Here is a 27,542-nt window from a genome sequence, read left to right on the forward strand (position 1 = left end):
GAAGTGAGGGTATGAGTTCATCTTTTTGCATGTGGGAATCCAAATGTCCCAATATCATTTGTTGAAATAATATACTTTTCCCAGTGAATTTCTTTGGTATATTTGTCAAAAAATAATTGACTATAAAGATTTATTTTTACTCTTGTGTTTCATTCATCTATATTTCTTATATGTCTATCAGAACCATACTGTCTTCTTCATCTATATGTCTGTCTATATGTCTATTAATACCATACTGTCTTAATAATCATATTTACAGTAACTTCTGAAATTGAGAAGTAAAAGTCCGCTGACTTTGTCCTTCTTTTTCAAGATTGTTTTTGGCTATTGTAGGTGTTTTGCATTTCCATATAAATTTTTGGATCTGCTTGTCAATTTATGCAAAAGAGCTACCCAGAATTTTGATAGGGATTGCACTGAATCTATAGGTGAATTAGTGGAGAATTTCCACCTTAGTAATATTGAATCACTCAGTTCTAAAGAACGCGGAATGCCTCTCCATTTACTAACATCTTCTTTAGTTGCTCTCAACAAATTTTTATAATTATCAGTGAACAAGTCTTGCACTTTTTTTTATCACATGTGTATTTTATCCTTTTTGTTGCTATTTTAAATAGAAAAATATTTTATGTCTTCTGATTTGTCATTGCATAGAAATACACCTGAATTTCTTTCAGCTTGCATACATAGCTGTGATTTTCTGTTTTATAGTTATGTAACTCATAGACTATAACTCTATTCTTTTAAAATATATCATCCAGTGGTTTTCAGTATATTCAGAGTTGTGCAACCATCACCACTAATTCCAGAATATTTTCCTGACTTCCAAAAGAAACCTTGTGACCATTAGCAGTTATTCCTCAGTTCCCTTATCCCTAGTCGCTGGCAATGACTAACTAAATTTTTGTCATTATAGATTTGCCTACCCTTGTCATTTCATATAAATCATACAATATGTGGCCTTTTGTGTCTGATTTCTTTCACTTAGCATAATGTTTTCAAGGTTCATCCATGTTGTAACATGTATCAAAATCTCCTTACTTCTTATGGTTGAATAATATTCTATTATACGAATAATATTCTTATATAATAATATATAATATTATTCTATTCTATTATATATAATATTCTATTGTATAAAAACATACTTATCCATTAAACAATTGTCAGACATTTAAATTGTTTCCACCTTTCAGTTATTATGAATAATGGTGCTATGACCATTAATGTGCAAGTTTTTGTGCACACATGATTTCACCTTTCTTGGGTATATACCTAGGGGTAGAAAAGCCAGGTCATATGGTAACTCTACATTCAATCTCTAGGAGAACTGCCAAACTTTTTTTGAAAGCAGCTGTACCATTTTATATTCCCACCAGATATTATATGAGGGTTCCAATTTCTCCATATCCTCACCAAAATGAGTCTTTTTTATCATAGCCATGTTAATGGGTGTGAAATCACTATGAGTGTGATTTTTATCTAGGCACTAATGGTGTTGAACATCTTTTCACGTAAGTATTGGCCATTGGTGCATCTTATTTGGAGATATGTCTATTCAGGGACTTTGTTCATTTTCAAATTGGGTTGTCTTTTCACTATTTATTTGTAATAGTATTTTATATACTCTATATACAAATCCTTTATCAGATAAATGATTTGCAACTATATTCTTCCATTCTTTTGATGGTATTTTCATTTTCTTGACCACGTCCTTTTAAGCGCAAAAACAGTTTCACTTTGATGGCATAATTACCTATTTCTTTCTTTTGTGGCTTGTGCTTTTGGTTGATCTAACCAACCACTGCTTAATCCAAGGTCATGATGATTTATACATACGATTTCTTCTAAAAAATTTTTAGCTTTATTATATTTAGGTCTTTGATCCATTGTGAGTTACTTTTTGAATATTATGTGAGATGGAGGTATAACTTTATTCTTTTGCCTGTGGATATCCAGTAGTCCCAGCATCATTTTTTCAAAAGATTATTCTTTCCCTATTGAATGATCTTCACACCGTCATAATCAGTATCATGAGCCTTAATAAAACATCAAGTTATGATATTATAATGGTAATACTATACCACATTTATTTGTGATAGTTAAAAGCCTTTTCATAATCATTTCATATTTAGAATAATACTTAAAAACAATTTTAGAGGCAGTTTCCATTTTAGACTATCTTAACTAATCATTCCAATGCAGCTGTAGTCCAGCCTGAGCAAACTTTTGTCAGAGTTCTAATCAAATTACAGAAGAATTTGATACCAGATTGTTATAAGTTACAATGTTTTCTGCTGCATGTAAGAGAAACCTCAATCACACTGGCTTAAATAAAAATGAAATTTATTATCTCACATAAGAGGAAGTGTAGAGATAGGACAGGCTCCTGAGTTAGCTGATTCAGTGGCAGGCTGAGGAAGGTAGATAGTTCCCAGGGAAGGCATATTCTCCAGAGCCCTGTTTAGATATGTCCAGGAAGGATAATGTAAAAGAAGCAAACAAAAAGCCAAGGAAAAAAATGTACTGAGGAACTACTCCCAGAAAGCAGAAAACAATAACTAACCCCAGGATAATCCTCGCCCCTAGGGCATGAGGCGCTTGTGAGGACTGCAGGATTTCTGTTTATAAAGACATACCTATGACTGCTACGTCTTCCATTATTCTCTTTTCAGGAATAGGAGTATTTATTGCAATTTATTACAGTTACCCATCCCTGTTTCATCTTTGTATATTGGGTGTATGGAGAGTATATAACTTACCTTTCTAAGTCTAGAAGTCTCTGGAGTAAGAGGGGTCTCATTCATGCTTTATAGAGAAATTATCATGATATCTTGAATGTTGAGCCCAATACTATGATTGTATGGGACTATGAATTGTCTACCTTGGGTATGGAATGAGTATATTTTGCATATTTAAGGGAAGGAAGCAAACATTTGTGACCAAAAGGGTAAAGTATGATAGATTATATTGTATTATTGTTCAAAATATTTGGTGCTTCTCTCTGAAGGAAGATTATACATCCCTGCCCACTGTCATCAGGATTCACCATTCGACTTTCTTCGGCCAATAAAATATGAGACGCCACAAATACCACTACGAAGCAAAGGCTTTTAAAGCCATTGTATGATTCTACTACATTTTTCATTTTCCTTTACCATGAGACTGGCAATGTTCCAGGGAGGGGTTGCTCCTTCAGCACGGGTCCCAGAATGAAGACACTATCAAATAGAACTACAGCTGACCAATGTTAGAAATGTTACAAGACCAGGAAATAAACGTTTGTCGTTTAAGCTTCTGAGACTTTGGGATTGTTTTGTTACAGCAACACTAAAACTCAGCTGACTAAAATGATGACTATTTTTACAATTATTTCTGACCTTTTTATTCTTTAAATACATCTCATGAGGCCATAATATAAAAAGAAACCTTTGTTTCCTTAATTAGACTCAATTCCAAAGTGTAAAAAATTAGAAAAAGACTTCTTTGAAGACAAGGCCTGCCATAAACCTTATCTGTCAATCTAAATCTACATAAATTAGTATCATCTTCCCTACTTAAATATCTGTAAGGTTCTAACATTTGAGTAAATGATGCTATTATTCCAATATTCAACTAGTTAATTTGCAGTTCTCAATATACTCAAACATATAAAATTTACATTATAATACACAAGCCCTGTATTCTACACTTATTTATATTTGCATGAGTGTTTCCAAATTAAAATACTCCGTTATAGATAAAAAACCAAAATGCATCCGTAGGGTTTCTTATATAAAACTGGTTCTTAATATCATACATTGAATATTTTTTAATAAACCAAGAGTCTTCTATATTAAAGCCATTTGATTCTCAGCATGTTGCAACCAGGTTCAACTATTTGAAGCAAAAACAGAAGACAGGTTACTTGTAATAATCTACATTTGGTTGACTATGGCAAAAGAAGGAAGTGCTTTGTGGTAGTAACAACATATTCATTGGTATATTCCAAACCAATATTAAAATTAAAATCTGTACATTTCATATTGTATTAGACTAACATTATTTATGACAATAACTAGGTGTTCTTACAGATTGAAAACTTTATCTAAGACTATATGTTACAGCTTTAAAGAAAACCATAATGCTGACTCTGGTTCTACTGTTTGTAAACAGGACTGCTTTCTGGCAAACTAAGAAACAATTTCCTAAACACGTAAATAAACAAAAAGCAAAGCTCCTATGGTCCCTTTGCAGATTTGTATTTTTCTATTTAGTGTTTACATTTTAGCCTAAAGGAATTAGGAAGACTATTGCTCTGAAAAAAACAAAGATAGGAAAACGCTTGAGCAAGCTAACCAAAGAGAAAAACAAGTGAGACAAAGAAGTGGGGAGACAAAAATAAAAAGCTAAAACAACTCGGTAAGGATTAAGTAACTTCTAATCCCATATTAGGAGAGAAGCAAGCAGATTCTCTAAACAATATGACAGAGATTAAATTTTTGTCCTATTAGAAATGAGTCCTATTTTAAATAGAATTATTTTATTATCTAAATATAGATGTAATTAATTTTAGTTTAACTAAGTGCATTTTCCATGATTATCTATTTGAAAGACTATCAAGCTGTTAGGCCAATAGAGAAAGAACAGGGCTAGGAGGAGACCAAAGATAGCAGTGGAGGCTGTTACCAATGCTTGTGCATTTTCAACAATCCATCCCAGCAAATTCAGCATAGCATCACTCACTTGAGCATCTTGGGATCTGAATTATAAAATACTTTTTAAATAATCTTGCTTTGTAATTTTAAATATATAATGTAAAGCTAATGGATGACAGCATTAGCCAAAAAGAGATATGATTTTAAGTAAATATATTTCAGTACTTAGCATATTATATGTAAATAGTACATCTTTTGCTCTGTACTTTTATCCCCATGCTCACGTCCACTTTTACAAATTTCATCCATTCTACAAGGGCTATCACCTCCTCCAAGAAAGTGAATTTATACCTCTTCTATGGCATTTTTCAGAAGCATAGTATGGGCAGCTTAGCGTGGGTTTACCCTTTACTGTATGACTTTAAGCAGGTTGTTTATTCTCTCTGCCCTGCTCTGCTTGATTTGTAAAAAGTAAATTAAAATCTACCTCTTAGGGTGGTTGTGAGCATTACAAGAAAGAAAAATATAAGGCACTTAGAACAGAGCCTGACACATTTAGTTCTCAGTAAATTTTGGCACTTTTAATTCTGGAGAAAGCAAAGAATAAACCGCATTATTGACTATTATATTCCATACCTAACACAGTGCCTGGCACCTAGTAGCTCTCAAACACCTACTTTTTAACAAATAAAAGAACTCTTCCTCGAGAAGTATTTCTAATTAGAGGGTAAGAGTAGGAAGAGCCAGAAAAAGGAGTTCAGGGTGGAGGCAAGCAATTAAAGAGTTTTTAAAACTAAAGGAAATTCAGTGTGGGGACTGGTGGGAGAAGGCACCAGGTTCTCCGGTCAGGCCACTAAAGTAACTTGCTTCTCCTGGAGATTACATTAGGAATTTTATTAGGAAAATGGGTCATAGTAATAAATATAAACAGATCCCAAATCTCTGGTTAAATTTGGTTGATTAATACAAATTTATATCAGGGAAGAGTAGCAAATTTACACCGCCATAAACTGTTTTATGATAAACATGGCTTATATACTTTAGATATACTTGAAGACCATTTTAAAAATGCTTTTATAAAAAGTTTAGAAAATTCCTAATCTTTCCAAGAGAGGTTGTCTTAATCAAATTACCAGCAAAGAAATCTTTATCTTGTATGCTTGCTTTGACCTTTTCTGTTTTTCAAGGGCTCTTCAACAGATTAAGGTGTATTTAAAGACTATGATTATAAATGTATGTGTGTACATATGCATTATGCATGCAGTGTAAGTGCATGCATGGAAGTATATGAACAGAAAAAAATCCTTTCTGTTAACTTATCACAAACACACAAAGATATTAGATGTCAGAAGACCATGCAAGATGAATATCCTCAAATCCCCATGCAAGATGAATATCCTCAAATCCCTTCTACTGCCTTTCACCCTTTTTCTTGTCCTTTCTCTTTTTTGTTGCCCTTTCTACCCCTCTGAACTCCCTCCATCGTCCAATCTCCATTCTAGAAGAATAGTTCAAGCAGAATGAGTAACTCATTCTAAATTCCACCCATGCCTCCATCCTGGTGGTCATGGCAGATTCTTACCCTGTGTCAAAAGAGGGGACATGAAAATCTTTCAGATTCTTCAGACTGAATCTTCTATGAGACAAACAAACCGTTCTCTTCATGGTACCAACTATATACCTATTGCTTAATTTCAGTGATTATGCTAAGCAACATATCTGACTCCTGTTGGATAAGAAAAGGTGAAAGAAAAAAAAATTCCAATCTGCTGCACATATTTCTGTTGGTGAAATAAAAGCTAGTAAGAGGGCACCTGAGTAGAGTTGGAGCCCAGATATTTCTGGTTAGTGGAGTTAGACAACTTCCCTCTCCACATTTGTCAACTCGGGTGAGGATTAGATGTTCTAATCTAGGGATACTGGATGGATTCCTTCATACATGTGCCCATTTGCATCCTGTAATTTTCACTGGGGCCAAAAGCCATCCAGGAGGATATTTAAATTCTACCCACTATTGAGGTAAATAAATAACTAACAGAGAATTGGGGGCCTTAATGGAAGTCATATTTTAGAAGGAGATTTGCCAAAAAAGAATTTGCCATAAGGGAATACTAATTTGTGAATGAGTCAGACTAGTAACACCACCTGAGATGATAGGGGAATATGGGTTATTGGTATGGCAAGTAGCCGAACTTGTCCTAACTCACTACCCTAGTGAAATCAGTCCATGTGAATGTGTGCGTGTGTCAATTTCTAAGACTACAGCACTTCGGGACTCAATCAACTTCACTCTGGGGCCCTTCCAAAACTCATCACCACTTTTCACCTTGGAAAGGCATCTTTGCCTGGATGAATAAATGAAGACCTATATCAGATCATCAGTAGCAACAGTGACAGTGGCAGGCAGTGTAAGCAGTACTCAGGGCAAGAGAGTGTAGGTAACGCCACTGAAATAATTCCACTTGGGATCTTAGCTTCAAACTCAGAGCTTGACTAGCTTTGCATTTGAGTAAAAAAGCTTGATTGTTAACCACTGAACACTGGGGCTCAAGCAAGAATCCCCTACCTCCAATCCTAGCAATTGAGTGGAATTTAAAATAAGCATTCTCTTTGCTTCCTAAGAACAAAAACACAGAGTTCTTGATTTACTGGTGATAATGCCCATCATTGAAAGAACAGGATCATACCATTAGCTGAAGAAGTCAGATTCGCTGTTTGTTGCAACAGGGAAGAAAACCTACTAATGAGGAATCATGGGCATCTCAATAAGAGGGTGTCACAGCTTATTATAGGACTTGGGCTCATATTAGCTGATTTGGGGGGAGGTTTAGGAAAGCAGAGCTTTGCTCTGGATTGGATCTTGTGAAGAAGTAAGGGCAATTTGTTAATTGTGAATATTAATAGATCTTATCTACATGAGAGGAAGAATGAAATAAGTCATAGCTACAATTGGTAAAAAAAAAAGAGCAAGGATGGGGAAATGTGTGGTCATTTTTGTGGTTTAGACAATGTTCATGTTCTCGTCTGTATTTAGACATGATTATGGAGTGGTCTTGTTTTCGTCTTGATCCATCATGGTCACAGAGTAGCCTTTTCTGATGCTGATATTCTATGGAATGGTCCATGCACGACAACAACAACAACCCACCAAGGTCAGCTGTGAGTGGCAGGCCAGCTTCCAGAAGTCTCTTTTTTACTGGTGGCAACATTAGCTAAAAGCGTTAGATTCTAATTTCAACAGCTTCAAACACGACAGATATTCATTAGGAGTAGTGTCAACCAAGTAGAATCCTTATAAAAATGTTGAGTCTGAGGAAAAATGCAGCCAAGTAATAACCTCCAAAGTGATTCCTATACCTAGTATCTCCATAAAGATCCTGGAAAATACAGAGGCATCTAGTAACATCGGATTTCCTGTGCCTATGCAGGTGGGGTCTAAGAGAATCTAAGGCTTAATGTGAAACCTGGGATAATCAAATGTGTGATAATGGCTCTGATATTTGAACTAAACAGGTGTACAATGAATCATTTAAAAATGTTAGAGAACTTTTCTTTCATATTAAATTCTTCATTATAGTTAGAATCTTAAAATACTGATTTGTCTGTTATTTCTTAAAAAATTACCATATATATGATGACACTAAAGTGGACATCTGCTTTTGGCTGCCCAATATCTATCCTCCTCCTTCCTTGTAAGAGCACCCAGAGTTTCCTTTGGGAAACAATCCCTCCCCATTCCCAGTCAGGGTTTGGATAGGACCCCATTCCCAGTCAATCAACATATATCATCTCCTTGGTTGTAGTGACTGATTTAAAAATAGACACAGTCCAGCCTTAAGCCAACTAGATGCACATTTATCTGACCATGGCAATTAGTTCAGAAGTAGGCATATGATCTCAGTTGATGCAAATGAAAGTGAACTTCAAGACTTTGACGAAAAATGCTCTACTTGGTGATTTAAGAACATGAGATTGAGAATGCTACAGCCAGTCTGTGAGCCCAGAGAGAGTTAGCATAAGGATTGAGCCAACCTAGAGAAAGGTAGAGAATGGAATCTTGGCAATGCTGTTTGATCTCTGGATGCAGCTGTATCTGCTCTGCGTGGCTAAGTTATATGAACCAACAAATAATCAACTACTTATTGTTTGAACCAGTTACAGTTCAGCACACAATCACTTTAAACACAAAGAATGCTGATAGAACAAACATGCAAGTTAGTAACTTTTGATTAGGAAACTTAACTCAAATAAAGCAAAATTTCTATTATACGTAAAAACAGCAATATCAAAATAATAACACGATCACCAAATCAATTCAAACACCCTCAGTATGCCGTGACTTATGATCTAGTTCATAAGTAATACCATCTTCATAAAAGGATACTGATGCAATTTCCTCTCCAATGCTAACAATGAACTGAATGATTTTTTAAAGTATATAATAATCTATTTTATAAAACAGTAAAATATACTATTTTTAAGCTGTGAGTGTTTAAGGTTTTTGACAAAGTATGAGAAAGATAAGTTTCTGAGAGAATTTATGAGTACAAATAGTTTTATCCTCTGTACTTTCATTTTTAGATTAATTTATTGCATAATTTTGACCCTTCAAAGGTTCTTGCACTAAGCTTTTTATTTTTACCTTGAATTGTAAATTCCCCTGTAGTTCTACAAAACTATGACAGGGGATATTTCTTTAAAGATCAGCACATATACATTTCTATTCATAATACTTGAACAAAAACATCCATTAGCAGTCTGGATAATGAGTCTTTAATACTCAATCAAATCACATTAATGTAGGCTCTAATACAAAGACTTTATTTGCTTTTGTTCCTTTTTGTGGGAAAAGTATATTATAATTATCCTTCAAAAGAGTGTGCATAATAAAATTTTATTCAAGAATATAAAATTAAATTTCAAATAATCTCACAAGAAATGTAGTGAGAGTCCACATGCTAGTTATCTATAAATTATACATTTTCTTTCATTGAAATGGATCATACATTCCTCTTCCTCTCTAAGTATAATCCCCCCATGTGTGCTCTAAGTCTCATTCACGTCTTCCTTTTCAAAGGCATCTCACCGTGGTTATTTTTTCTCTTGTCTGTATCTTTAAAATCCAAATCTCTTCCATTGGGAACAAATTGCAAAACCTCCCTGTAAACTAACACTGTAGCTGTTTAGCTCTTATATTTCCTTTCACTATCAAATTTCTTGACTGTTGTCTTCATTGCTGTCACCACTTCCTTGTCAGTCACTCCCCAACCTCCTGGAATCTGCCATCTATGTCAATGGCTCTACGGAAGTAATCTTGCACAGATCACTGTTGATTTTCATGCTACTTTTCAAGACTTATCTTTGACATCCTAGGAGCACAGACATTTGCTGACCTACTTCTGTTTATTGAAAAACTCTTTTACAACACTGATATGAGCACCACCAAATACAGGCAGTCTTTCCCCTACTTTTTTGACTGCTTCTTTTTGATCCTTTACCCATCTTTACATGCCATTTCTGCCCAGGCCTTCTTTACTTCTTACTTTTTGCCATCTCTCTAGTTTTTCTCCTCTACTCTCTCTGAGGCTTTACTCATCATTTATATTTTGATAACTCCTAATTCTATGTCTCTAACCCAAATTTCCAACCTGGGTTTTAGAATCATACACCCAACAGCCTATTCAATAGTTCACAGGAACCTCAAATTTAATCCATCTGAATTTAAGTCATAATATGCTCTCCCTCTCAAATGATCCTACCATTCACTCAGTTTTCTAAGCAAAAAACACAATCCTTAAATCCTCCGTTTTCTTTATTTCTGACATCCAATCAACCAGCAAGCAGGGCCTTGTAACCCAAGCCTTTGTCTTAGCAGCAATAAGAAATCACTGAAGGGCATTAAGCAGTGGAGGGACAATACCATATTAGTATATTAGAAAGATTACTCTAACTACAGGACACAGGTTGGAGTGCAGCGACCTGAACTGAAGTAGGTACCATGGGAGAAATGATACTTCAATGGATATTACACGTCAAATATAAAAACAAAAACACTGCGGAAGAACATTTTTTAAAAACCAAGGTTTTGACTAAATACACTAGAAACGACAAATATTTCTTCCCACTATATCATCCCTTTAGAAAGTCTGCTTCCTTATAGCCCTATTTACACCCTATAACCCTGTACCTCTTTCCCCTACTCTCAGCTGATTACACCACCTGTGGATACGGACTTGAGAAAAAACTTACCACAAACTGGAGTTAATCAAGTTAAGGCTTTTTCTACTAGGTGCATGAAATGGGATAGTCGGTCTCTATTGGGGTCTTACAGTAATTTGCTTATTTTGTTGAAACAACACGGTTTACTTTTGATGAATTTTTGAGTACTACACCCAAACAAAACATCAGAGAGAATATAATATCAGTAAATGTGAAACAATCTCTGAAAAGTTAATACTTTTTAATCAAACAAGTGACTTTTTAAAAAATCCTACAGAAATATTTTTTTAAATAGTGCAAAGATTTGGAGAAGGGCAATGATGTTCACCACTGGGTTATTCACAATAGCAAAAATTTTAAATAGCAAAAAGTTGGAATAACTAGATGGTCCAAAATAAAAGATTGCTTAAGGATATACATAAACACATTAACAATGTTTTTTCTGTATGGTGAAACTATAGTGATTTTATTTCCTTTTGCATTTTTGAAGTTTTCCAAACCAAGCATGTATGCCTTTTAAAATCAGAAACAAATAGAAAATATTAATAAAAGAGTCTAACTTACCACTTTAATTAACCACGTAATCAGTTTCAACATCACAATAACGGGACAAAATGACATTATGTACCTGCAAAAGGAATGCATTACATTACTTATGTGGTGTTTTTTTGCCCCAGATGTTTAATTTTGTCATGAGTAAACAATTAGACAAATCCACATTGAGAGACATTCTACAACTCTCCAAAATGTCAATGTCTTGAAAGACCCCAAATGTTCTAGATTAAAGGACACCAAAATGACATTACAAATTAATGTGAAATATGATCTTTGATTGATCCTGCATGGGAAAAAACTTGATAGGGGAACTGGAGAAATCTTAATATAGACTATGTACTAGAATATATTACTGTCCAATATTAAATTTCTTGAGTGTGATCATCATATTGAGATCTATTATACATGTAGCATTATGGTACATAATGGTATGTAGGAAAGTATCCTTGTTCTTAGGAGATACATGCTATTATAAAACGCTGTAATAATTTAAGTAGTTCAACTAATACACACACACACACACACACACACACACACACACGCACACACAGTCTTATTGTATACCAGTGTTTCTCAAGCTGTTTATTAAGGAGCTTTTTAAAGATTTTTTCCTCTAATTAGCTTCCTCCCTTCATGAAAAAAAAAATTGTGATTAGAAAAAAATACGTGACATAAAATTTGCCAACTTGAACATTTTAAAGTGTATGGTTCAGTATTGTTAAGTATGTTCACACTGTTGTGCAGCCAATCTCCAGAACTTTTTTATTTTACAAAACTGAAAATCTAAATCTATTAAACAACTCCCCATTTCTCCCTCCCTCCCCCATTCCCTGGCAACCACCATCGTGCCTTCCAATTCTATGATCTTGACTGCTCTAGATTCCTCACAGAAGTGGGATTATACAATACTTGTTATATGTGATTGGTTTATTTCACTTAGCATAATGTCCTCAAGGTTCATCCATGTTGTGGCATGTGTCAGAATTTCCTTCCTTTTTAAAACTGCTTAATATTCTATTGTTTGTATATGCCACATTTTGTTTATCCATTCATCCATTCATGGACACTTAAGTTACTTCCCACCTTTTGACTATTGTAAATAATGCTTCTAAGAACATAGGTGTACAAATACCTCTTTGAGACCCTAGTTTCAATTCTTTTGGATATTTACCCATAAGTAGAATTGCTGGATCATATGGGAATTCTATTTTAATTTTAAGGAACTGCCATATTGTTTTCCATAGCTGCTACACCATTTTACATTGTCACCAACAGTGCCTGGGTGTTCCAACTTATCCACATCCTCACCAACAGTTATTTTCCATGTTTTTGATAATAGCCATCCTAAGGGGTATGAGGTAATAATAGTTCACTGAGATTATATTTTGCATTTCCCTAATGATTAGTGATTTTGAGCAACTTTTCATGTACTTTATTGGCCATTTGTGTATCTTCTTTGGAGAAATGTTTACTGACATCTTTTGCCCATTCTGAATAGGATAATTTGTCTTTTATTGTTATTATTGTATAACTTCTTTGTATATTCTGAAGATATACTTATCAGATATATGATTTCTAAGTATTTTTCCCATTTCATTGGTTGCCTTTTAATGCTGCTGATCATGTCCTTTGACGCACAGAAGTTTCAAAGTTTGATGTAGTTTAATTTGTATTTTGTTGTTGTTGTTACCTGTGAGTTTAGCATCATATCTAAGAAATCACTGTCAAATCCAATGTCATGAATATTTTCCCCTGTGTTTTCTTCTAAAAACTTTCTAGTTTCAAGTTTTATGTTTAGGTCCATTTTGAGTTAATTTTTTATGTAATATAAGGTAAGGGTCCAACTTCATTCTTTTGCATGTGGACATCCAGTTTTCTATAGCCTTCTTATCATGAATCAACACTAACTGGCTTTAGGTTAGGGATAGTTACATAAGAAAAACTTACTACTTATATCTAACGTCACTTTTTCTGACAAAATAAGAGCACTTATGTTACTTAAAAACAAACTAGTATTAAATGTCAATTCACTTCATTTAATCTTTTCAAAGATGTGTTTTCCAAATATGTTCATTTTTCTAAACTTGAGTGCTTGCTATATAAAACTGTTTTATTTAGAGAAGTATTCATGGGGAATACATAGGGAAATATTTAACTACTGGAGCAGTTTTTTTCTGAGAAAATCTTCAGGTAGTAGCCCATTTTAGAAATTTCAAGTTTATGCATGAATTTTGTTTATCTAAAAGTACAGGCAGGAAACAGTTCCTGTAGAATGTCATAGACCAGGGAGAAAAAAACAAAAAGAAAAAATAATTGATGGGAAAACCTGCAAGCAGTAATGCCTTCAAAAACATTCCTCATACCACACTTTTCTAAAAAAAGAAGACATCACTACTTTCAAATCAAAAGTCAAATAGATGACTTAGGTATCACTAAGTTTTCTTAACTTGCTTGAATCTATAAAATAGGCACAGTTTTTAAACTATCCTATCAACTTGGCGTTAATGTCATTCATAAAATTAGTTCATAATGTGGAATAAAATAACCCTCCAAGGAATAAACATTTTTAGATTATTGTGCAGCAAAAAATATCTGATCAAACCAATATCTGTTTTTCTTCCCATTATGCCAAATAATTTGATTATGAACTGTAACCAAAAAATAAACTACAAATATATCGTGGTAAATGCTGTACATTCGTAGTTTAAAAGAACACTATTTCTTGTCAAATTAATAACCATATCGTCTAACTTGAATAACTACATTGGCATACAAAGACTCTGCCACCCTTTAAAAACAGTTTCAAGTCTATTCCATTTTAAATACCATCCAATATCCTTTAATAATATTAATACACCACCAAATTACTTTCTTTGTAGAACAAAGACAAGCACTTTAAAGCTTGTAAAGTGACTAATTCTTAATGTTGTCAAATTAAGTTAAGCAATTTAATGCAATTACTAATTGTGCCAGCTTCTTTAAAAATTGTAGCAATTAAAGAAACTTCCACTACCATTTATAATGTACGTAACTAACTTGGTTTAAGCAAACTTGTTTGGGCGAGCTGGTTTTTTTCAGGGTTAGGGGTGGTGGGTGGGTGGTGCTGAATTCTAGTAGCCATTCTTGAAGTCAAAGCCAAATCCAAGTGTTCAGTCATAGCTTGCATTTATCCAAATCAAACAAGAGCATTTGATATTATAAAATCAAATCTCTTCCTATCTGTGGTTTTTAGTTCACATTGTTAAAGTAGGGCACATTCTTATTTTTGCTTTATAGCCACCACTGTTTTAAGGGTACTTCTCGCCATAGACAAAACAACTTTGACCTGAGCTGGGCAGCCTTCAGAGTTGCCCATTGCCTGGACAGGCCCTATACTAACATTTGATAATGAAAATACAACTGTAAGTCTCCTGAACTAGTTAGGAGGGTTAGGAGATGATCCAACCCTTAGACAATTGGGCCTTGGACAATTACTTTCTCTCAAAGAAATAAGGAGATGGAAGTAAATGATACTGGTCCTATTCAGCATTAAGTTGAAAAAATATGTGATTTTAGAAACAAAACATTTGAGTAATGAAGCTTACTGATACACTGTGGTTAATCACTTCAACCTTGTAACTAGTTTTTCCAAGAATAAATTGAAGTTATTAATTTACTCTTTCACCTTAATATGTTTCCAATTACTTTCTTCTTGTTTTTTCAACACCAAAACCTATGTTTGTCTTTTAAGAATATATTCTTCTCTCACTTCTTCCTGCCTTCATTTACTCATTCATTAAATTACTATTTAGTTATGCCAGGTACAAAGTTGAAGTAGTATACCAAGCGCTAGGGATTCAAAGGTAAACAAAACAGGCATGGACTCTGCTCTCTTGAATTCTACAGTCCAACAGAGATGGTCAATATTACAAACACATAAAAATTTCATAACTGCTTTCAATAATGCTAAGAGCTAAGGTGCTATGAGAATATATAAGTAGGAGGAATCTGATCAAGTCTGGGAGACCAGAGAAGGAGTCCCTTAGAAAGAGACCCTTGATATAAATTCTGTGTTCACAGGATAAGTGGGCCTTAACCAAAGAAAGAAGGGAGAAGTAACTCATGCAAGAGAACAGTTCAAAGGCCTTATGCTAGAAGTAAACATGCTGAACATGAACAACTAAAAAAACCCTCAATGTTACTGAAATGAAGGGGGCCACATAACATACAATGAAACGAGAGGAAGACAAGCTCTATAGCCACCAAAGGGTTAGGAGCAGGGGACTGATATGATTGGATTTGTGTTTTATAAAGATGATGCAACACAGAGATAGATTTAAAAGGGGACCAGCAAAGTGTGTGAATTAGTAGGCTATTATAGTACTTCAGAGAAGAGAAGCCCATAGGTAAATCAGAGTATAGACAACAATGGAGGGAAGGTACTTTTTTTTTTATAAGTAATTAGATAAAACGAATAGGTTTAGGTAATGGTTTGAATATGAAAGTATATTAGTTATCTATTGCTATGTAAAAAATTACCCCAAATCTTAGCAATTTACAATAATTATCTCAATTTCTGTGGGTCCTGAATCAGGGTACAACTTAGCTGGGTGCCTCTGACCCGGGCTTCCTGAGCTGCAGTTACAGTGTTGACTACAGATGCAGTCACCTTAAGGCTCAACTAGGGAAGGATTCACTTCCAAGCCCAGTCGTATGGCTGTTATTAAGTCTGAAGTCCTCATTGATTGTTGGCCAGAGACATTAGTTCCTTGCCATGCAGACTTCTCCAAGAGACTACTTACAATATAGAGACTTGCTTCCTTCAGAGTGAAGATGGAGGAAGTTGAGGGGTGGGAGAGGGGAACCAGAGCAAGGGAGCGAAAGAAGGCAAGCAGGAAGGAAATCAGTCTTTTTGTAATCTTATCTTGGAAATAACATCTCAGCACTTTTGCCATACTATATTCATTAGAAGCGAGTCACTAGCTCCAGTCCACACACAGAAGACTACATAAGGCACGCATATCAGAAGATGGAGATCATTGGAGGCCAGTTCAGAGGCTGCCCATCACAGGAAGTGAGGAAGCAGGAAGCACTGTGATATTAATGAGACTGGAAAGGATACAAAAGATCCAGGTTTGGAGAAGTTTTGTTTTGGACATGGTGAGTTTGAAGTAACAGTGCCTTTAATTTGATCAACAAATATGCGTTTATATAATACCTGCAATGTGCAAAGCACTACTCTAGGACATGGGAAATAACGAACACAGAAAAAGTCCTTGCCCCCATAGAATTTATCTTCCAATAGCTAAAGACAGATAATAAATTCAGATAACAATAAGGGGGTAGAAAGAAAATAACATAGGATAAAGTTGTGGGTTTCTCTTCAGCTATAATATATTTAAGACTTTTGGGTGAATTAGAATGATACCAGGCTCAGCCAGAACCAAAAGTCAACACTGCACCCTCGAGTAAATCCCTAATCAACTCTGAACCTCAGTATTTTCAACTGAAAGGAGACTAACCTTTGCCTCATAGGGTTGTGAACCTGTTAACCACTTGGTAGGGGCTCCATCGGCTCCATGCATGGTACCTGATAATAATAACCCGTATAATAACAATAACAACAACAATAATAATAGTAACAACCCTGTGCCACTGACTTAACTGAACTCTGAGTACAGCAACAGACACAAGATCCAAACCAGCTCCATCACTTACCGGGCAGAGAGCTGGGGCAACATATGTTACCTTGCAGAGCCAGTTTCTCAACTAAAACCTGACAATAATACCTATATTGTTCGAGTGGTTCTGACATAGAAACTGAATAAAGTAACCAAATATTTAAGAGAGCGCCTGGCTCAATAACGTAGGTAGTTATTTCGAGCAAAAAAAAAAAAAAAAAAAAAAAAACTCGCTTTTTAACTTTTCAGTGAACTTAAGTAAATACTCTTACCTCCTTGGGCTTTCTGAAGCAACGAAAGGGGCTGGCCGACCCTTTTACTACCTCAACAACGCCAAATTTGGAACCACCTTTAAAAAGGCCACATGAGGAGCCCAAGAAATCAGACTCTTTTTGTAAACTTATCTTGGAAATGACATTTTTCCTTCAGCAACCTACAAGTTATTGTTGTAAACACAACAAAGAAAGGCAAAACCGACGTGACAAGTCTTCTAGAAGAGGCCAGCACTTGTGGTAGTTTTTAAATCAGGTTAAGTTTAGCCTTTTTTGCAGACACAGGTCACGACCTATAGAAAACGCGAATCACAGGTTTGACCGTCCACCCTTTCCCCTCAGTTGCCTGGGCAACCCTTACGTCACCGCGGAGCATCACGTGTCCGTCCGCGTGAAGCCCAAACAGCCCAACGCGCAGGCGCCTCTTAGGAGCCAATGGGCGCGGTTGGAACCTCGGCCCCTCCCCTTTCCGATCGGATTCGGGGGCGGGGCGGGGCGGTGGCGGGAGCGGGCCCGCCTTTCCCCGGCAGGCGAGCGGGAGGGCGGTTGTCGGAGGCTCGGCGTCCGGGCGTCTTGTCACGTAGGTTATGCACACAGTCACTCCCCCGGGCGCACCTGGAGCCCGCCGCGAGCCCGCCCAGGCAGCCGCACCCTCTGAGACCCCGGCAAGGTTCGAGTCGGGGTCCTGAGGTGGAGCTGACCGGGGGTTGAGAAGAGCCTGGCCGAGTCGGGGCCAAGCACGAAGGGCTTCCCCGCCCGTCGGGCTCCGGGATTCCCGCCTGCCGATTTCCAGCCGTCAGGGTCACGCCACCCGCTGGAAGCCCTGAACTCCGTGTCCCCCAAGCCTCGGGCCCCTTGCGGGAATGTTCAAAAATGAGTACCAGGTAATCCGAAAGGGCTCTCCAACCTGTCTGTAGCTTTCTCCTCTTGGGTGAGGTAGCTCATGTTCGGGGTGAGGACAAAGACACCCCCCCTCCCCAATAATACTGTCTTTCTCTGGGTAAGAAGGGACTAAATGGACAGTGGTCGTCACCCAAAAAGGAATGAAAAGAACCGACGTGTGGGCATATGGTTTACTTTTGTTCAGCCTCCAGCTCAGTGCTTCTCAAAGGTGTTCTTAACCCCCAGCCAGACCTTTTCAGTCAGAAACTTGAGGGCAAGACCCATAAATCTTGAGTTTTAACAATAACTTGATGCACACTGGTAACTCAGCTATTTGGGAGAGATGGAATGTGTGAATGAATGAATGGGTTAAGCCAAGAAAGAAAATAAGAACTTTGGCCATGTGCTATTTTCTTTTCCCCCAAAACTGGGTGTCAGTGATTGTGAAACAGGGGGGTTTGTTAGGATCACTTGGGAGTACTTGTGAAAATGCACGTTTCCTGACCCTCACCCCCAGTCTAGCGAGTCAGAATCTCTAGATGGGGGCCAGTTAATTTACCTTTGGAGCAGCTTCCTCCAACTGATTCTGATGCAGGTGATGCAAAGATCACACTGAGGGAAACTGCTCCTGGATCTTCCTCAGTCACCTTGAGTGTCCTAGACTGTCTCCAAAGCTCTCCTGCTTTCCTCACCTCAGTGGGCCTGTCCCAGCTTTTCCTTGGCCCTAGTCTCCTGCCCTCCCCACCTAACTCTACTTGAGGTTCCTCTTCATTTACAATCTGTTTGCCATCCAAGTACTGCTGTTATGAACAATGTTGTCCCTGTGCTGGAACAGTCCTCCGCTGGTCACCTCTTGATTGCTTCTTCCTCTTCACCAAATACTGCCTGCCTTCTTATGGGTGTCCTCAGAGTATTCTGCAGTTTTCTTTCTTCTATTGTATTTGATGTCATTAAATGCGTTAGAACAATTTTAGTTTCTCACTTAATACGAGTAAAATATATTGTTATGAAAAAAAAAGCATATGCCACTGTGGGAAACTTGGAAAACAGGAGATAGCAGAAAGAAAAGGGGGGAGGGTTCCTATCTCACCAGATATAAGGATTTTTCCCTTAAAAAAATTCCTCAAATTTAAAATTCATAGTGAATTATGACCTGACCCCAGAAGCTATTTCACACAATTTTCACATAAGAAGGAAGAAATTAAATGTCTTAATTTCAAGTGATTATGTGTTAAAACTCAGAAGCAAAAATATCTTTGTATTATTCAGAAAAAAGCTGGAAAATCTTCACAAAAATCAAATTTGCTCATGTGCTGCTTGTAATTCAAGCAGGCCATAAAGAAAATGATATTTAGTCTCATTTCAGATCCTCAGTGTTTTGCAATAAACTCTTCCTTAGAGACAATCATCTTGTTTAATTCTGTTTTATAATTAAAACTTACGGACATTCAGTACGTGTTTAGCGTTTTTTTCATGAGCAGTTCCCTCCATATTCAGGTTTACAATAGGGAACATGTAGCCTGTCTATAGAAATGATTCTGTTTTTCTTGTACAGATTTTATAGATCTCCAAATTAATTTGTATCAAATATGTTAAAAAAAAAGCCTTATGGGAATCCTCAAAGTAAGAATCACTCCCTTTCCAAATCCCTTCCAAGAATTTTTTATTGACAAAGTACTAAACTATCCAATTTGGCCTCTTGTTTTTTTTTTGAATAATCATTGCTGGCACTAATGGGCCCTTGCTATGTTCAAGGTATTGTGCTTGGTGTTTTATGTTTACTATCCTACGTAATCTAAAAGCCCATTTTACAGATGGAGAACCAAGAGGTTAAATAACTCCAAGGCCAGAGAGTTAATAAATGGCAAATCTGACATTGGTGCTGCAGTTAGTATGACTAAAAAGCTTGTACCCAGAGATGATTATCAGAATTTATTAGCCTGGCTTGAGAGTTGAGTTTAAACCCTTTAGTCTTTGTTGAATAGAATATTTTGTAAGCAAGCTCTATACACATGAAGTAAGTGAACCTTACACTGAGAGACTGTAAGGTTTATATGGCATGATTTATCTAGTGTTTATCATGCTTTAATAAAAAAATTCCTTAATCCATTAATCCAGGTTATGGTTTAGATATAATCAAGGTAAAATTAGGAGTAATAGCAGGGATAATAGTTCATCCCAGATCTAAACTGACAGTTGCCTGAAACAGTGGTTACAGACTACGTGGTGGATAGTATTCCCTCCTTAGCATTGTCTTACATTTTTAATTTAAATATTTCATTTTTGTTTTCTAGGGAGGTGCATTTGTTGAAATCTTCAGTGCTCAGGGAAAAAATCCTGGAGCAAAATGGAAGATCCTTGGCAGTCCATCTGTGATTTGGAAAGTAAGTGTTAAAAGTTAGAGCCACCTATATTCCAGAAAGAAATGAGAGTGAAGGCTGTAACAAAAAGGGCTTGGTAAGATTTCAAAACCAGTTTCCCTGTTCATTCACTTCAGAACGCTTTCATGACATTATTGGCTGCAGTCCTGTCAGACACCCCTCCTCAGTTGTTAAAAACTTTGGCACAGAGTTCATAACCCATTTTTGTGTGCCAAGTCCTGTTCTTGTTTTAGGTGATTTCAGTATCTGTAAAGATGCCAGCTTCTCAGTTTCTTGACTTCTTCATCTTTAATTACTTCTTTCCTTCCACTTCAGCACCCTTTCCCACCGTGCTACTTTGTACCTTATCACCGAAAACGGCAGGGCCTCTGAAATTACTGAGTGAGACCTTGAGACATCCCTATCTGAGCCCAGTCTTCAATTCTTAATGTTGCTCACCTAGTTACTCCCACTATATTTGTTCTTCAACCTAACTGAGATCCTTAGGTTATTGACCGTTTTACTTCTTCCCCGTGTTTAGTTTTATCTATCTATCTTCTCTGTCTTCACTTTCTGTTCTCTAGCCCAGAATCCGTGGTGCATAATTTCACTCACTTACCAGTCAAGAGCTTGAATGCCCCTGCTCCTTGTCCTTTCATCATGCCTGCCTAGCAAATGCCAGCCATTTCTGAGTCCCCAGTTATCTCTCTTCAGTGCCTGCATCTGGGCTTCTCAATACGTTTGGAAAAAGTGTCTAGTCTCTGATCAATACTCCTATAAATTCAACATGGGCAGCCCAGAAAATTCTCCTGATCTCTTAGTCTCTGAAATGATGGTTTTCATCTAACTCCCAACCCACACCCAGGACAGGGTCTCCTCACTCACTCAGCAAAAGACTTCACCCTCTATTTCACAAGGAAAAATGATGCCATCAGGTAGAAGCTACCTCTGCTCGCTGCCACCAGATCTAAAAATCTTCTAAAAATCTTCCTCTATCCTTTTCTCTTCGCTCCTGTACAACTGAGAGAAAAATGCCTTTTTAGGGACCTTGTTCTATGGATTATTTTTTAAAGCTTCTATTAATTGAGTGGTTACTGTTTACTAACCACAGGACTGGGCACATTACATGTAATGTAATCTATGTAATAACATTGTGAGATAGACATTTTTGTCTGTCTCACAGATAATTAAACGGAAGCATGGTGAGGGTAAGTGACTTGCTCAAAATTATATAACTCATACTATAAATTATATAACTCTTACTATAACTTGAGGTAAATGGTGTTGTGAGGGTATAAAGCGGAGAGATTAGGAAAGTCTTCCCTCAGGAAATGATAATTGATCTCTAAGAGCTAACTAGATTCCAGGTGGAGCTGGTAGAGAGAAGAGCATTTCAGGGAAAGAGAAAAGCAGGTACAAAATTCTTGCTTTAGAGAGAGCTTAGGATTTTTAAGCAACTGCTAGAAGGCTCCTGAGGCTAGAAAGCAGAGTGAGAAAGAGTGGAGGTAGGAGATGAGGTTTGAAAAGCTGAGCAGGGGCTGGACTACACAGGGGTTTATGGGCATGTTGAAGATTTTGGTGAGCTGTTGAAAGGTTTTAGTATATGCCCAACTTGTGTATGGATGGAATAAATAATATGCTTGATGTATGTGTGTTCATTTCAAATACATAAGAGATACTATTGTGATGGATTTAATACAAATTTATTTAAATGTTACTTAATTCCTAGCAGTCAATAGTTACAATTCTTAACATATACAAAAAGGAATAGTGGGAGAATCTATGAAATGTTTCATTGTGAAAAAGGCGTTCTTATGTTTAAAGATTAGAAATTTGCTGCAACATAAAAAAAATAATCATTTACGTTAGCACTTTGACTGATGGGAATTGGACTGCCATGAATAAGAAGTTTTTCATTTCCAGATTTGTTTTGTTTCTGTTAGTTTTTCAGGTAACCTTAATTGTAACACTTTAATTCATACTGGTTTTAAGTAAATAATGTATAGAACTTCAAGTTAGAGCAATACTAATAAAATAAGGCAGTGATTAATTCTGTATGAGTCTTGGCTTGAAACCAAGGAACTTCCAGACTGGATACAACATAGATTAGATGGTTTGTCGTGCTGTTAACAGTAAATGCTGTTCAGCCCGTGCTATTAGACAGAAATACACAGATTAAAGGAGGGGAAAGGTAACTACACAAACTCTAAATTACTAACTTGGGAATCCCTGAAGTTGGAGAATTTATCAGTTGGAGAAGTGTCTTAATACAATAGAGTTGCCAAGTGGCTAAGTGTGGCTGCTGTATTCCAGTTCTCAGTAAGTCTCATTGTGAGAGTACCATCAAGATATGAGCCTATTTTTAAGTATTTTGAGTATAGGCCTTTTTTCCTGTGCATTTGCTTCTCATATTTTATAATAAATGCCAAATAAGATATGCTTCAATACCACTGTCTTCATTTTTGTTCTGTAGGAATTTGATAAAGAAGTTAAAAGTTTTGTGTTCATCCTGGAAGGCAGCAGCCAAACAAATAAAATTCAGTTACCAAAGGAGAATAAGCAAATCCGTGAGTAAGATTTTTAATATTGAAGCTAACATTTGATGCTTAAAGTTATACTTTTAACTCTCATAAACAGACATGTTAGTTTGACTTTTACTGACATCTGTTTATGTAAAGTGATAAGATTTTTTTTTCCATTGAGAAAGTAACCTTATGCCAGGCTTCTGAAAATATATTCTGCTTCATTGTTTATTAGGAATCTGCTTGTATTTCGAAGAAGATTTAGAAGATTATTCAATAGCCATTAGTTAGAATAGCAATGATATTTATCAAGCACTTACTGTGTGCCAGTGACTTTCGAAGCATTTCATATTTATAAACTCTTTTAATCTTCACAATAGCTCTTTTACAGATGAACACACTAAGGTTGGTTCCTCATCAGGAGATCAGGTAGTTAAGGCTAAGTTTTGAAATAAACTCATCAGTTCCTAAATTATAGGAAATTTATTTGTGAGAAGAAGTTTATGTAAAATACTATAAAAGGCATTATTTAGTAACATATCAACTTATATACCTTTATCAATATTAATATCTAATAAGTAAAGATATGAATATGTGATTTAACAAAAACCCAAAGTGTAGATTTCAATTCTTACCTACTTTGGACGTTAAGATTACCATTTTAAAGCAGAAGGAACTCTGAGAGATCACCTAAATTTACTATCAAAAGCACAGTTATTGGCAGATCTGGGGTTAAAATTCAAGGCTCTCCCACCAAATTAGGCTTTGCATACACTGATGTGATTTAAGAAATGTAGTTTATCAGAATGATTAATCAGATTTTCATCAACTTTGTCCTATGTTTAACTGTAGATTTTGGGTGATTTGGCAAATGTAAGTAACCAGTTATCCAGTAATTTTTGCATTCATTATTTACTTCTTCCTTCATTTTTAAAGAACATTTATTGAATACCTGTTGCATACCAAGTACTATGAAAAGTCCTGTTCTTGATATCAGATTTGCTCATTTTAATTCAGGTTTCTAGACTTTGATAGGCTCTGTGTTTTATCTACCATTTCAAGCTACTAAATGCTTAGTTTAGTTTTCTAGGACATAAACTAAGCCACAGAAATTATAAATGGAAGATTGTTTATTTTAAAGTAGATAAATAAAATAAATAAAATAAGAAACAGAACCTCAAAGAGAAGGGGTATTCATTGTTAACAAGAATTTTTATTTAAGAATTTTTATTACTATCATTTTAAAATAATGATTTCCTCATAGTTCCCTTTTTTTTTAATAGCAGAATTTTCTTCCTTTCTGCATAAATTTATACTAATAGATGAGGAGAACTAAGATGAGTGAGGAAAACATATGAAACTGTAGGTCATCTTTCTTACAGATGACATGGTCCCTCTTTTTTAAGAATATTGACTTTGTGAAATACATTTGATGTGCAGGAACATGACTTTGTTGTAAACTAGTATCCTTTTGTTGTTTTCTTGTTGTTGGCATCTACCTCCATGTAATGCCTTCAGCATCAATGTACCTGATGATGTTACTGACAAAATCAAATCACTTCTAGTAACCTTTCTTAGTTGGCTTTAAAGAAAGATTTCTCTTCTACCAAAGGCTTAGTGATTAAAGACAAGTTCCCCTTTCCTACTTTTATCTAAGTTTTTTAAGAAATAAAACAAATTTAATGTGTGATAATTGCTTTTTAAAAAATGGAAAGATAGTTTTAATTGGAAGAAGCGGAAGAATCTTTTAATGTATTTCTTGTTCAATGCCCTGTAATTAAAAATTAATCTGGCTTTTTTTATAGCATATGCAGCACTGTAACAAATGAAACAGTTTATATAGTTTGCCCTGTACTAATGCCTTTAAGATTAATTATTTGGAATTTCTGATGATAGAAATTTAGTTATTTTCACTTGTATAAAATGACCTTCTATGTGAAGTTGTTATGGTTAAATTTAAATTTAATGTCATGCCTTGAATAGAGAATTGGCTTTCAGTTAACATTTCTAAATTAAGTTCAATTACCATTATGTATTCCTATTTTAAGAGTAAACATCCACTTTATTTATGCAAACGTGACATTAAGTACCTCATATATATTTCCTACTATATTAAGTACCTATGACAAAAGTCTAATAATGAAATTCAGTATTTTTAACTTGTCATTTTAAATAGTAATATTTCTGAATTATATTTGAGCATCTCTAAATATATCAAACTTTTTTTTAACTCTGCAACTTATCAAATAAGGAAAAGTGTGATATTGATTATCAGATTGTATACTTCTTCAGGGCAGGAATCTTGTATCATCTACTTTGTACCCCTAACTTATAATGTATCATATATAGTTGGTGTTTAGTAATTTTGTTAAACTTGCCATGCTAAGAAACTATAAAAATTTAGATTATAATTTCTGATTGTAAGCAGTTGGCCTTGATAATGAGACTTCTAAATCATTAGCCAGTTAAGTAAATAGATCCTTGCTGCTCTTAATCCTGTAACGTGTTGTATAGAGTTGCCCGTATGAGAAGCAGCTCTGTTACATGTAGACATCTATCATTTGAATGGTCTGCCCTGGGACTTTCTGTTTGAGGCTCATGTTTAAAATCATTGTTTTCTTTGCATATGGCATCCGAACCAAATGGTGTGTCTCTCGGGATCAGCATTTCTGAAGCCTTGTATTGATTTAAGTTCCAGCTGCTCTGGTGGATGAGGTCGTCTTTATGAGGTTCCCCTCAGCCTCCCTCTGCCACAAGTTTGGTATTTTTTTTTTTTTTGATAAACTCATTATGATTTCCTCTGTCTAAAACCCTTCAGTGGCTTTGACTTCACCACTCTACTGATAGTTTTCTTGTCAAGGTCACTAATGATCTCTATATTCCTGAATCCATGGCCATTTCTCAGCCCTTATCTGTCTTAACATATCAGATATTTGACAAAGTGCTCCTTGATATACTACTTTCTCCACTCATCTTTCAGGGTGCTCACACTCCTAGTTTTTTCTTCTTCATTGGTCTTTCTTCTTAGTCTTCATGGTTCTTTTTCTTCTCCCCAACCCAACTTAATGCTGCAGTGGCTTTAGACTCAGTCCTTGACCTTCTTGGCCCTGAACGACATTAATCCCTTGGCTCTTCGTTTTGGGCTCTAGTCTCATGGCTTTAAATACTGTCTCTGTTTTATACCAGCTTACATTTCCGTCTCTAACTATTCTCTCAAACTCCAGACTTACATGTTAGTTGCTTACTCTACATTTCTACTTGGATAGCTTTACCCTAGAAATTTTTCCTCCTCCTCCTGCAGACTGCCCCATCTCAGTTGTTAGCAACTTGTCTTATTGGGTACTCAGACCAAAAACTCTTAAATCAGCTTAATTTTTCCTTCTCTTCACTTAACTATCAAGGAAATCTTGTTGGCCCTTATCTTTAAATTAGATTCAGAATCTGACTGCTTCTTGCCACCTCCAATGCTACTGCCCTGGTCCAGGCCATCATTATCTCATGCTTCGATGATTGCAGTAATCTAACTTATGTTCCTGCTTCTGACTTGCCTCCCTATGGTTCGTTGTCAACTTAGCAGCCAGAATAATACTTTTAAATAAGGCACTCTTCTGCTGAAAATACTCCATCTCTCTCAGAGTAAAAACCCAAAAATCTATAGGACACTGCAGGGTCTGCCACCCTCTTAATTCTCTGACCTTATGTCCCCTTACTCTCTTCCCCTTGTTCACTCTACTCCAACCATACAGGTCTCCTTACTGTTTTCAACCATACTCTGGGACCTTAGCACCTTAGCACCTATGCACAGGCTGTACCCTTTACCTAGGGCTTTCTTTTCCCCAGTAGCTACATGGCTTACTCTCTCCTCTTGTTCAGGCCTTTACCAAAATGACATGTCACCTTCTCAGTGAGGAGCCATCCTGACTTGTACTTAAATGAGAACTGTACTTTATATCCTTTGCCCATTCTTGATCCCTTTTACCCTGCTCTACCTTTTCCCATAGTGCTTATCACAATTTGACGTGTTGTTTTTTACGTTCTTCTATTGTTTTTCTCACCATCACCAGAAACTAAGGCCCACCAGCACAGAAATTTGGTCTATTTTGTTCACCTAGAACAGTGCCTGGCACATAGTTGACATTCAATAAATCTTTGTTAAATAAATGAGTGAATGTATGAATGGCTTCCCATTGATTTTAGGTTGATTTGTATCCTTCACATGGCTTTCAAGGCTCTGCATGATTCAGTTCCTAGCTATTTGCCAGACTTCCCCCCTGCTGCTTTTTTTTCTTCTGTCTCTCCTACTAGCCTTTTAAGCCTTAAGTTCATCTAATCCATTATGGCCTTTTCCATCACATGATGGAGTAGTCTCTTTCCCTATATTTTTTCCTCTCTCCTACTCCTATCTTCCTTGTCCAGTCAATCTCTGCTTATTCTT

At 36.0% G+C, this 27,542-nt stretch overlaps 1 protein-coding gene and 1 long non-coding RNA gene across 8 annotated transcripts in view; one reads left to right on the forward strand and one right to left on the reverse strand.

Annotated features, from left to right (window-relative positions):
• LOC135323308 (uncharacterized) overlaps positions 1-17,640 on the reverse strand; it is a 185,889-nt gene extending 168,249 nt beyond the window's left edge. The window contains exons 1-2 of the long non-coding RNA XR_010384710.1: positions 17,344-17,640; positions 11,421-11,484 (exon numbers count right to left, since the gene is read on the reverse strand). This is a non-coding gene — a long non-coding RNA (uncharacterized LOC135323308). The remainder of the gene's footprint in view (positions 1-11,420; positions 11,485-17,343) is intronic.
• Positions 17,641-17,875: 235 nt separating this feature from the next.
• Positions 17,876-27,542, forward strand: part of CFAP20DC (CFAP20 domain containing) — a 204,766-nt gene continuing 195,099 nt past the window's right edge. For 6 of the 7 annotated variants that reach the window (XR_004142490.2, XR_004142492.2, XM_031470650.2 and 3 more), the window contains exons 1-3: positions 17,876-18,227; positions 20,520-20,609; positions 23,059-23,152. Coding sequence is in view for 4 of the 7 variants with exons in the window: in XM_031470650.2 (XP_031326510.2) it covers positions 18,207-18,227; positions 20,520-20,609; positions 23,059-23,152 (205 nt within the window). In the remaining 3 variants the exon portion in view is untranslated. The remainder of the gene's footprint in view (positions 18,228-20,519; positions 20,610-23,058; positions 23,153-27,542) is intronic. The other variant, XR_004142493.2, reaches the window with a different exon arrangement.

The sequence above is a fragment of the Camelus dromedarius genome, chromosome 17 (assembly GCF_036321535.1).
Source record: "Camelus dromedarius isolate mCamDro1 chromosome 17, mCamDro1.pat, whole genome shotgun sequence".
Classification (NCBI taxonomy): Eukaryota; Metazoa; Chordata; class Mammalia; order Artiodactyla; family Camelidae; genus Camelus; species Camelus dromedarius.